The 13,507-nt window shown below is 32.0% G+C and overlaps 1 protein-coding gene across 1 annotated transcript in view; it reads left to right on the forward strand.

Moving 5' to 3' along the window:
• Positions 1–13,507, forward strand: part of LOC118194137 (ionotropic receptor 93a-like) — a 71,735-nt gene that overhangs the window by 43,193 nt on the left and 15,035 nt on the right. Inside the window, exons 9-13 of the mRNA XM_035365319.2 lie at positions 4,109–4,199; positions 4,916–5,071; positions 6,535–6,697; positions 10,081–10,301; positions 11,204–11,466. Coding sequence (XP_035221210.2) covers positions 4,109–4,199; positions 4,916–5,071; positions 6,535–6,697; positions 10,081–10,301; positions 11,204–11,466 — 894 coding nt within the window. The remainder of the gene's footprint in view (positions 1–4,108; positions 4,200–4,915; positions 5,072–6,534; positions 6,698–10,080; positions 10,302–11,203; positions 11,467–13,507) is intronic.

Genomic DNA, 13,507 nt, shown 5'->3' on the forward strand with positions numbered 1-13,507 from the left:
CTGAAAGGTCGGAGGGGTCAACGTAAACTTCCCGGATTCTAACGACATGGTCCGTTAAGAAAAATATTTTTGGGCGCCAAATGTAGAGTTTCTCACTTTGGAATTCTAAGTTAATGTTGGAAGTGAGGAATCTAAGAACTGATAAGCGAATAATCGCTAGAGTTCGGTGACAAGAAACAACAAGATAGAAGGGTAACTAACCCTTTATTATTCCAATAAGATTTAACAAAACTCCGCCTGGGAATGTACAAGCAAAGCCCGCACTTGGGCTTGAACTTAAAAGACTAAGAATTAAACTAAAACTAAGATTAACTAAAGAAGTATAGCCGAAGCTATCAAGGTTCAGATTGAGCTGGCCCCTTAACTTAATTGACTACGAAGCTTAGCAAGGGCCTGAGTACGGCCGAACGTAGTAACAGCTTTGAGAGAGAGAGTGGCCAAAAAGGCAGACGCGCGTAAATCAGAAACTCTGATTCTCTCTGCCTCAGTAAGTAACTTCGTGGTTTCAATACCGCTCCTTCTCATTAAATATTCAGCAATATTCCAAAAGTACGTTCTGGCCGGAAGTAGTAAGTTGAAGTTAAGAATTTGACAGGAAAGGAGCTTTAATTTAAAATTTAACTGTTAATAAAATTAACATAATCCTTACAACACATTGCTCGATTTGATCGCCTTTTGTGAGATAATGTTCTTCAGTAGTTAAGTACATAATGTAGACTCATGAATATTGTAAATAAAATATATTTTCTAGTGGATTAACAAATTTTTCTGGTTAAGAATTTTGATTTAATTGTGACTGAAACAAATTTATGCTTTCTTCTTTACTTTGCATTGCACGAGAAGTTACATAACATCAAACTATATATTCTTTGGTACAATTCCGTGTTTTGATTAAATGATTGCTTAATTATATTAGAAATTCCGATTGGTAATGCTTTCCTTATATTAGAAATAAACAGTTTCTCGGTCAGTCTAATAAATTACCACATTTCTTCAGTCCTAAGACTCATTTTTCTAAGTGTCACTAAAAGGAGTTGCTCCTAGGAATTGATGTCTTTTTAGAGTCACAGATTTTTCCAAATATCTAATTATCTTGAAGCAATAATTTTTTCCAAATTATTAAACGAGAATTTTATTGTTGCTAATAATTCAAAATCTAGTGACCAAAAAAGTGCTTGGTAAATTTGCTTTAGTATTTTATTTTCTTAGAGTTTCTTTCTTTGTGGTATTGAAATTATTAGGCGTGTTTTAAAATCGAGGGCGTCTTAGTATCAAAGAAATATGGTAAAATCTGTTTGAGACATTTGCTTTAGATGTGGCTCGGAAATTAGTATATCAAAAACTTCCAAACGCAGAAAAAGCCATATTTACAAACAATGAAATCCAGTGCGTTCTGGGAATTTATATGCGTCGTCATACAAAGGGTGTTCACACATTTTACAGCAAATACACAAATACAGCGGATGTTTGTACAATTCGGAGCCGCTTAATTAACTTTCAAAATGTAAAAAGTATTTTTTTAAATGTTCGATCTGACAGCCTTTTTTTCTAAACTACAAGTCTGCTTCATGATTTCCATGACAGAAGGGCTTTTCTTAAAATTTCCTGGAGTCCTTATTTAAACCCCCTCTTCCATTACGTTCCAAATTCTATCAATCGTAGGGGGTTTGCGCTTAAGAAGAGTTCTTTTCAAGAGACCAAAGGTCTAATAATTCATAGATGAAACATTAGGAATTTCGTAGGAAAACACTGAAAAGGTGTATTTCCAACACCTGTAATCAGTCTTCATTTTTTCAAGGAATGCAATGGTACTTTTCGAAGTATGCTTGGTTGCTTTGAAGTTTCACTCTTTGAAGAAAGTCATTGGGATAAAGAAATGGAATTTCTTTCGTAACTATTGGGCGTAAATCTTTCTCTTGATAGTATGATGAGTTGATTTTAACATTTTTTCACTCTTCTTTGTTTTCATTTCCCATTCTAAGAGAATCCTGTGACAATCATATACCCCTTACGGAATTGTTTTTTACATTGACGGAATTAGGTTTGTATATTTTTTTATCTTCTTCTTCAATGATAAATAGACTTTTTCTGTTGCAATCATTTAGATGAAGCCAAGCTTCATAAAGGTCACAGGATTCTCTTAGAATGGGAAATGAAAACTAAGAAGAGTGGAAAAAATGTTAAAATCAACTCATCATACTATCAAGAGAAAGATTTACACCCAATAGTTACGAAAGAAATTCCATTTCTTTATCCCAATGACTTTCTTCAAAGAATGAAACTTCAAAGCAACCAAGCATACTTCGAAAAGTACCATTGCATTCCTTGAAAAAATGAAGACTGATTACAGGTGTTGGAAATACACCTTTTCAGTGTTTTCTCGTTTCCTTTTACCTCCTGCTAAATAATTTTCGTACAGAGATTTACAAATTGTTTAACGTTGAGCCACATGCCTCAGCAAATCTGTTGAAAATAAAATAATAAATACTGGTTTATTATTTTATTTATTGTTGTAATAGCTGTATTTAAAGATTTTGCCATTGATTTCTGCATTAGTGTATTTTCTTTTGTTACGAAACATCTAGCTTTAGAAACATTAGGAACAGTGAGTACCTTCTTCGGGAATTAGTTTGGAAGTTTCTTTCTACATAGAAGTAAAGATTGAATTTTCCCTTTTCAATTAATAATGTTGCTTATATTGTAAATAGAATTTTTAACGCCACGTATTTCAGAATGTTGTTGAATTATGGAATAGGAATATTTCGCTTTGGAGAGCGCAAAATAGTATCTTTCAATCCACAACTTGTTTACATACGACATTTAGAAAAAAGATCGAAAAAGACGTTCTCGGCTTTCAACGTCAAACTTCTTTGTTAGAGAGAATTCAATAAATACATAAATAGTAAATTACTTATTTATCGAAAAATAAGCACAATTGTAGCAATAGAGCATAAATGCCACGTTTGTTAACAGTTTGCACTTTACTGCATATATGTGTGGAGATGTATGTGTTTTTTATTTTTTTAGATCAGAACAAGAAACAATTGCAATCGTTCAAAATTTAATTACTGATTGAGATTTGATTGTCAGGTTTAAAATTTTCGCTTTGTTAAGAACTTTTGATTAATGAAGAAATTCTGCCACATTCTAAAAGCACCAGGGGTCTCTCTTTCTCTTTCAGGAATTAAATAATGAATATAATTAAATAATATTACCATAAAAAGTTAGAGAATTAAATTGTAAAGGTGATTATTTTATTATTTATTGCTTATTCATTTATTTTATAGTAGTAATTTATTTATTTATTTAAATTTATTTTAAGTAGGAATTTATTTATTTTTAACTAGGAAACGGGAAAAATGTGCAATGCCCTCCCCGGGGTTCGAAACCGGACCTCTCGAGTGTTCTACCGTTACACAATGAAGGCATGTTGGAAGGAAGAAGAAAAATCCCCGTTTTAAAGGGCGACTGGGGTTTAGGGGACCCAATCGCCAAATCCTGGTGGTGACGAATTATTGTCCGCTAGCTTTTATTTCGTGCGCCACTGTAAAATCATTAGGGTTTTTGAAGCAGGAAACGGGAAAATTATCAATGCCCTCCCCGGGACTCGAACCTGGATCATTCAAATACGCGCCGAGTGTTACGCCGTTACACTGCGAAGGCATGCTGAAAGGAAGTAGACCTTATAAAATGCATACGAAATATGATCAAATAATGAATTATATTATGAATTAAAAAATAAATTCTTTTCATTTTTAGCTTATAAATTAAATCTGTAATTCAGTTGAAGAGAAACAGCTCTGTTTCTCATCTGCGATCGAATTTTTTAAGGAACTTTCAACTTATTCTGTAAAATTTTAGAGTAATGTTAATATTTTAATCTAAATTTTCTCAACTCGAAGTGAATTGTTAGCGCAGACATTAGTATAATACTTTCCTTACGATATCAATGTTCATTTCCCTTAATTATCCTTCATTTTATATTTATTCGCATTATGAAACTTCATTAATTGTTCAGCTTCTAGTCACATTCCTTTTATTCTAAAAGCATGTGATATTTTTTAATCCATGTATTGTGACAATTGCAAGATACTTATTTCTTTTGCAGATACGAATTTGTCATTCCAGCTGATGAACAATATGGTATTCGGCTACAGAATGGAAAATGGACAGGAATGATTGCTCAAATCATCAATGGGGTAGAGACTTCTATCTTAATTATAAAACTTAAAAAAATATTGCTTACTTACTCTTGATGTTTATCACAACAGACATATAATCTGAATTTTATAAATGTTTTACAAAGTGCATAAAATTTTTAAATACTTTGTATCTTTAAAATACTCTTTTATTATTTTTAATCAACATTAAAAAGAGAAAGTGTTTTTATTAATCCTAACGGTTTATTCTATTTCTCATAGATTATCGTCTCAATTTTGTTCACACTAAATTTTCATGATCTGAGTACTTACAGTTTTGAAATACTCCTCTTTTGATACTTCAGAAGGTGGAAAAATTAATTTGACACTGATGTTAAGTTCTAGGCTTTAATACTTTTGAAATTATAGTTAATTTTTTACATATGATGTGCATCTCTTGTATCTACTCTTCATATTAGATCGCACAAAGTAATTTTGTTTTCTGCTACTTTTAAAATAAACGCAAAAACCTCACAAGAGAACGTTTTTGTTCCTTTTTAAATTGCTGAACCTTCATGTCAATGCAAAATTTCAAAATGCCTTAACTACTGCGAAATACTGAGTTGATCTCTTCGTTTAAAAAATTCCTTATTATTTAAATGCTTTATTATGTTGTAAGCAACATTAAATGTAAATAGTACCTGAAATATTTCATGTCACCTGAAGTTTCTGAGCAGATCTCGGTGCAACAGTAATATAGTTGTATTTGTTTATAGGAAGTAGATTTTGCTGCACAGACCTTCATCCTAACTCCAGAGAGACTAGGAGTCGTTAATTTTACAGGAGCTGTGGATGAATCATCTTATGCGTTACTAACAAAACGACCACAACAAGAACATAAGTACCTTTTTCTTGCTCCATTTACAAATGATGTAAGTATCATTATCGAAAAACCTGTTTTTCAGAAATCTGTAAATTTATTTATAAGGGAAAATTATGCAACATGTTTTTAAGAATAGCATGCTTTCTTAAACATTTTGTTTAATTCTGAACTATTATGCCTTCCTTCTCAAAACCAGTGTAAGCAATTGGTTTGTGATTTCGAGCTAATTTACAAAACGATTCACCGCAAAAGTCCTAAAAGCTTCGAGTTAATTAACATTAATTGATAATGCTCTTGTTATGGCTTACCCCACCTGTCTGAATCAGAACAAACCCTCTAATTTTATCATGGGAACGAGTGCAACATTGCGTCTGTGATTGAAACGGGTATTGAGCACCATACATATATGACAGCTGAGCTTCTGTCCCAATTTCGATGGAGAGACTCTGGGAGGACGGTCCGAGAATCTCCCACCCTTCTTTCCCTACCAACAGGCCACTTGAGAGGACTTTCGACTCCCCGTGTATTTTGAACGCTCCCATGTCACATAGACTCTGTACTTTTACAAATATCAGTGCCTTCCCCGGGATTCAAACCCGAGCCCAGCAATACTGCACTAACCACTACACCGATCAGGGCTACACAATTGATTATATAATAACCTAGACTTATAACGAATTTATGAAAATTCTTAGATTTTTTGTCTAGTATTGAAAAGTAACTGAGGCTCTCCAGTGGCCAAGGAGGTAAAACAAATAGTTCTGCCCCGGTGATATCTCTGTGAATGGACTTGTGTTTCCCCATATCTCTTGTGTTTTATTAGACTTAATTTCTTCAATTTCTGGTGTGTAACTTAGAAATGGCACGCAGAAAATTGATTCATCCAATAAGTCAAATTTCTGTGAAGCCAACTAGAGCGATTTAGAGAAGATCTCTTACAATGTTAAAAGGTTTTGGACAAATTATATTGTCCATATTAATACAAAATGTGTGTGTTATTAAATATTTAGATTCGTCTTTCCCCATCGAGCAGATTAAGCATTTTTTCTCGTTCTCATTAAACAAGGGCTTTCTCTATAACTTAAATATAATTTCGAAGTCAAAATAAGAATTGCATACAAACTGAGTCAAACTGAATCTGCAGCAAACAGGATTTTATACACTTTAAGTGTTGGAGAATTTGCTTTATTAAAGCCCATGACGCAATTTACAATTAATCGTAATTAAGCAGATTTGCATTTTATGTAAATAATTAAAAACAAAATTTTATCGAATGGATGACTGTTAAGACGTTTCATGCATATCTAACGAATATACTTTATCACTCAGCAATTTTAATTTTACCAGGTTATTTCTTCTAAAACCTTTTTTTTTTAAGTATCACCTTTTCGACAGTGCTTAGTTTCTGATTGATGTGAAATGTATAGAAGACTTTAATTCTTAAAATAATAGATTCCAGTAAGTGTTTTCATGTTTCAAAACACAGTACTTTCTCACGCTTTCTAATTTTAGACGTGGATCTGCTTATTTGTAACTGTCGCTCTTATTGGACCGATTCTGTACTTAATTCACAAAGGAAGCAGCTACTATGAGCACTATGATCTGGTGGAAGACAAAGGATTATTTCGACTCTCAAATTGTGCTTGGTATGCATTTGGTGCTATTGTTCAGCAAGGTAATGTATTCAGTATTCAGCAAGGTAATGTATTCAGTAATGTATTCAGCAAGGTAATGTATTAATGTAATCACATGCATACTATTACTATATATGCACACGCTTTTATAAGTATTTATTACTTTAAAAGAATTAAAAATAAACAAACACTGAATACATAGCTCTTAAAATAAAAGATTGCTAAAAAAAGTAAGATAATTATATGCCCCAAACCGTTTCCTCAAATTATAAAAATGACTCTTTGATGATTATGAAGACTACTGATCCGTAAATAAAGAGGGAATTTTGATATAAGTTCTAATTGAACATTCTGCAAGACTTTGAAGCAGTTTTTTTTTGCGTTCTTTTTAAGATTTATACATTACGAAATCCCCTATCCTCGTTTTTCATTCAGAAATTCCGAAGATGGTAATTGCGTCTAATCGAAATAATACTGTAACAGAACAATTACATCAAATTTTAACGCTTCTGGCTGTGTATTCTATGTCAGTAGAAATAGCGTGATGACGTAGTTCCTATATACATTAAATATTACGAATCTGAGAATATCTTCAATACAAAGAGGCTGCTCGAGGCTTAGTGCCGCCGCATTTGGATAACTGTTGTACAGTCATTAAGTTATTTTGAAGCAGGAGGCATGAAAAAGGAGCAATTTCCTCTTCGGAACTCGAACCTGGACCTCTCGAATACGCGCCGAGGGTGCTACCATTACTCCACGAAGATATGCTGGAAGGAAAACGAAAATACCTTATAGTATTTGTCATTTTGAAGCAACTGGTGTATTATATGAGATGAAATAATTTTTAATGAGTTTAGAAAAAGAAGAAAATCCAAATAAATAAATAAATAAATAAATATTTTATATAGAGTTAATTATTTTTGAAGCAATAACTAATGAAATAATTTCCCCTCAGTTCCTTCAAAGTGTGTTAGAAAGCATTTTATAAGTCCTTATTTAGTTCACTCATAGTGTCGATATAATAAAAAAAATATTTAGCTTAACATCCTTCCCTAAAAATAATTTAAATATCTGAAAATTCGTTACTTAATTTGATTACACTTAATTATGAAAAATCTTCTGAACAATAATTTCATATTTTTGTAAAACAGCACAATCAAATTGTAGAAACTTTAAACAAAATTTAAATACAAAAAATAGAGGCCGCAGCATGTTTTATAATTTTGTCTCATTGGGAAGTAACCTGAGTTAAGTTCACACGAAGATAACAATTTTGAGTTTTAAACTGACAAAATACTATTAGGAAAAGCGAAGTTACAGCACGCCTTCAATAGTCCGATTAAATGAACAATAAATATGTGAAAGCAAAGCTATGTTCTGAAATCAGTCCTTTTATAAGGACCTCGGTTTTCAAGAAATAAAAATTTTTTAAAAATTTAGGAAAATAGCTTTGTTAAGTCTTTTCATAATGCTGACTACTATAAAGATTCGGGTTTCAAGAAAAGTTTATTTACGCTTTACAAATGTTAAAATGAATATCCTGTAAAGTAAGACTAAAATCCAAAAAAGGTACTAATTACATTTAAAAGTAAGCTATCATGCGTAATACAATTACAAATGTTGCATCTTAAACTGAAAAATCAATGTCAGATTCGCTTGAAAACAAAATGAAAAATATTATTATCCTGATTTTGACACTGTATATATAATTAAGATGTAAAATACATAAACTCTAATTGATATTAAACATACGAGGTGCAAAACAATACTTTCCAGGAAGGAATGTTCCTGCCTCAACGGAACGTGGTACCTTGGTACGCAGTTAAATCTATCACTAAGGTTCTATTCTATAGGCTACAATTACCGTAGAAAGCCATGTCTGTTTGCACACTATCTTTTTGTGAAGTTGTACTTTATTAGTTTCTCGATTAACATTTGTCTGATTTGAAGAAACAAAGAATTTGTGTTTGTGAATTTTGTTTCAAACGGAATAAGACGGCATTCAACACCAAGCATTTGAGAATGAAGCTGTCGGTCATCCTCAGAACTGCGAATGGTTCAAACGGTTTAAAAATGAAAGAATAGTTGTTAACTATGAAGAACGGTCTGGACACCCCTCACCTGGGATCATTGAAACAAATATGGCAGAAATTCGCGAACAAAATCCCTGATGATCGCCGTTTAACAATTAACTATTTTTGGGAAGGCTTTGGTTTGTCATTTAAGACTCGTCGGAGAGCTTTAATTGATAAATCAGCTCAGCAAGATTCGCAGTCCTTTCCTGACAACTGATTAAAGATTAGATTAATAGATTAAGACGATATAGCTCGAGAGAAGGAATTACACTCGAGGAAAATTACGAAAATTCCCATGCTGCTCATTTATTTTCGTGGAATTGAACTTGGGTTGAAATTTAAGTTCTCAGCGACCTTTACTGTTCAGTCGCTAGTGAATACTGGCTGAAAAAAGAACACAAGTTTCAAGTATGCATGAAGCTTAAAGATGTGAAAACGTCCAAAACATCGCTTTTCAGATCATAAACAGGAGATGAAACATGAGGATTCTGAAGAGAAAGTGCATTCGTTTTAATGGAAATCATCTAAATTGCCACATTAATTTTTTTTTTCAAATACGAAGCAACAGGAAAAAAATTGCTGACCTGTGTTTCTGGTGTTAGAGTGCATATCAATGAGCAGTGATGAATTTATGAAGTAGAGTCCCATGAAGCAGAGTTGAGCTCTTTAGAGATCCTCATCTTAAAACACAGAGTATAATTATTATTTTTCACACTACTTTTAATTTGAAACATGGAAATGATTTCATGACAACATGATGGGGTCATACGTTGCATGACCCCATCAATCGAACTCTATCCGTAAGACATTCATCACACAAGTTTAGACAGCGGATGGGTTATACGACTGGGATGTTTTTGGGCAAACTACGAAATAGTTTCTGTGGAAGATCCTGAACTCTAGAAAAGTAAAACTTGAGTATCGTATCATAGCAATGCACTGACCCATTCTTGTCTCGTTATGCCTCAATTTTTGACAAGCACGTTTCTTTTCCTCAGACCCTTAGTCCCCCGATTTAACCATCTGAGATTATTTTTTATTCCGATAAATGGAAATGAAACCCGAGGGAAAGATATTTGAGACATGTTAAATTAAAGAGAACGCAGGATGCACTGAAAAGAATGACAGAAAATGACTTCCATAGATGCTTAAAAGCATTATAATCGCGCTTGGACTAATGCATCAGTGTAGCAGGAGAGTACTATTTCAAAGGAGATAGAGGAAGTAAAGTTATTACCTTTAAGTGTACAGCTTTTTAATAAATAAATTCTAGGAAGGTTTGGCTTGCACCTTGTGTAAAAATTCTGGATATTTGTGATACAAAAGTAATATGCAACACTAATTTTCAGGAGGAGTACATCTTCCAGCAGCAATATCTGGTAGAATACTGGTTGGGTTTTGGTGGATATTTGTAATAGTGACTGTGGCAACTTATAGTGGCAATCTTGTGGCTGTTCTTACTTTTCCAAAAATAAGAAATCCAATAAATAATCTTGAAGATGTTTTAGCTCACAAATCAGAAGTAAAATGGGGCACTTATGATGGCGAGGCTCTCATTGAGCAACTGAAAGTGAGTACACTAGTTTCAACTGATAATTTATGATTTGTTTCAGCATTTTATAACTCTATATATTGGATAAAATATTCATAGAATTTTTCTAAAATAGCTTTTCATTATAGAATGAAATTTACCTTATAAAATCAATCTATTTACTACAAGATGTTTTCCTTCTTTTTTAATAATGAACTTTTGAAGATGGAGTATATTTGACTAATAGAGAAGTATAGAAATATCTCATAACAGTGTTTTTGGACTGTACAATGCAGCTAATCCTAAATTACTGTATGTTACCTTACATGAATTATGTTTAAGGTTTTCTATTGGAATTAAAAAGTAATTTCTGCGGAAATGTTCAGCGTAACGAATATTAAAGTAAAGGAGAACAGAATTTTAAATAGCGCTTTTTTAATCAAACCTTCTAAAACTGAGACGATCTCTCTTATTGGAGTCTCAGCTCGTTGGTAAATCCTAAAAATTCATTGATGTAAACTTAGTGAGGTACTTTCAGAATTGTTGAAAATTTTACAAATTTAGTCAAAAACGTTTATTCACTCTATTCGTTAAATTATTCCCCACTATGTCATACGAGATGCGTGCGTGCATTGAGTCTCCTACAAATATTGGAAGAATCTCGTTTGATTATGATTTTAAAGCATTTTTATGCTGCTGCAACTGGTGTACTTTGATTTGATACATCATTGCAGATAACAAAACAAGCTTTAAAATTTACATTTAGTGAATAAAACATAATATATTTATCTTCTAAAATTATTTTAATATATATATATATTTATTTTAATAAGGGGCAAAAGTAGGAATACGCATTTTCAAGTAATTAATTAACATTATACTTTCATGTTTTAATATTTTATTCAAACGAAATCTAATTTATTGTTCGGTTTATTTTTAAGAGTTCTTCATCAAATACCTTCAAGGAAATAAGCAAAGGCTTAATGGTTTTTGGTCTCAAGCAAACATCCTCGTTACTGGAAGATGTAGAAGCTGGAAATCTCGTCTTCATAGCACCACGAACTATACTTCAAACGATCATAGGCGAAACTTACAATGAGACAGGCCAGTGTCCATATGCGATTGGGTCAGAAAATGTCTACACAGAAAGAGTTGCTTTAGCTGTTCCACAAAATTGGCCTTATCTCCACTTTATGAATAAAGAGTCAGTTTAATTTTGAATTTTTATATTGCAATGATTATAGTTATTGGTTTAAATTGTATAATTTTCCAATTCTTAATTTTTGACGCTGTTATTATAAGAATTTTGGCATCGTACTCCCAATATGAATCAGATTATGTATTCACAGTATGAATTGCATTTATCTAAATAATAAAAAAAATTCAGAAGTAAAAACAAGCAGTGATGTTTAATAAAGGAAAAATGCTTCGAAGATATTACTATCCCTGAACTAGGCAAAATCCCCAAAGTATATTTCGAGCTAGGCAACTTTTAATACTATGAAATGAAAGCTCTAAGAACAGGTGAATTACTCTATCGTTTAACTAGTATTACGTCAATTTTCAGACTGTGTATCTCGACCTAAAAGTTAGAGTATCATGAGTATTTGCAATTGTTTGCGAATTAATTACATTTTACGAATAATAAAATAAGCATAACTATTATGAAATTAATAAATGTAAAAACGAGCTACAATTGCTAAATATCTAAAATCTCTACAGACGATCCATACAGGAAGCTGTTGATCGCTAAAGGCAAACTTTTCGAGATAATTCTGTAGATTTTAAAAATTTTAGAAAAAACGCAAATAACGTTGCATTGCCAGATGTCGTCACAGTTGAATATTCAACCGATTATATGAATATTGATTTAGCAACTACTTTTCTTAATGATATGTATTTCTAAATAAGGAAAATCGCTTATGCTTTCCTGTACCATATTAAATAAGTTCATATTAGCAAAAAAGATATAAATTCTTTGAGTCAACCACTGTAAAAATATGAATAAACGCCAGTAAAAAAAAAGTATGTTTGTAGCCATAAATAATAAATAAAAAATATAAATCGATGGAATTCATGAATTAATAGATATATGCAAATTAAGGATTGCATTTATCTATTCATTTATTGTTTTTTTTATTTTAATTTTGAGAATCCCTCTCCTGGGGGCCTCAAGAAATAGCATTTGAAACTTCGTGAAAATAGCAAAGTAGTGGTAAATCGCCAATATTTACATTTTTTGTATGCCTTTTTATAAGCATTTTTATGTATAGATATTATTTTATGTAGTGTTTTAGCAATTAATTTGTTACCGACAGCTATTTTCAGGCTGAACTTTATAATATTTTTACAACGAAGCTCTTGAACCTGAATTCCTCGAGTTCTTTCGAATTAAAATTACTGCACAGCTCTCATAAATAAGCAAGAAAATCGGGATGAAATTTTACATAACTGTTATATAACCTCAGTTCGGCCTGTGAGGGGCGTTCGATATGTGGGAGGACGAAACGGGATGAAATAACTGCATTATTATTTAGATTTATAGCATCATGATAGGTATCATTATTTGATTTTTGAGAGGTTATTAAATGCTGTCAGTGAGTGATGCTTGTTAGTACTGAAAACATCAAGTATCATTCAGTAATCGAACTTTCGACATAAAAAGGAGCAACACAGACAAGTAATTGATAAACGCGTGGTTTCAGTCTTTGGTAAAACTGGAATTTTAATCTATCTGATCAAATGTTTATGCAAGGCTTAATGAAACTATTTATTGTCCCTTAAATTACCCTTAAAGCCACCACAATAACTCTCAAACAACTTTAAGACCCGTTGGGACCACCAACGATCAATCCTAATTAGTAAACGAAATATGTACATCTTGACATGCAATACTTAAATACAATGAGCCAAACATAGTTATAAGCTTGAATTACAAAATTATCACACAGGTAATACTTGTATTTAAATTGATCAATACATTGCAGCAAATCATCTGATTTGTCAGAATAGATTATTTATCTATTTAAACATTCGCAACTTAAATTGCAAACTCGATTGAGCCTGTTAAAATCAGCTTAGATGAACAGTTTGTCTTATCAACTTTATAATTTTGATCATCTGCTGCTTTTACCCTTTAATAACAAAGTCCACGTGAATACTATGCGTAAATTATTATTATTAATATATGTCTCTTTATATTTTTCTCGTCCAGTCTTAACTATCTCATTTCACAAGTCTCTTTT

Source organism: Stegodyphus dumicola, chromosome X1 (assembly GCF_044657685.1).
Source record: "Stegodyphus dumicola isolate Sdum_Otavi_A_Nest chromosome X1, ASM4465768v1".
Classification (NCBI taxonomy): domain Eukaryota; kingdom Metazoa; phylum Arthropoda; class Arachnida; order Araneae; family Eresidae; genus Stegodyphus; species Stegodyphus dumicola.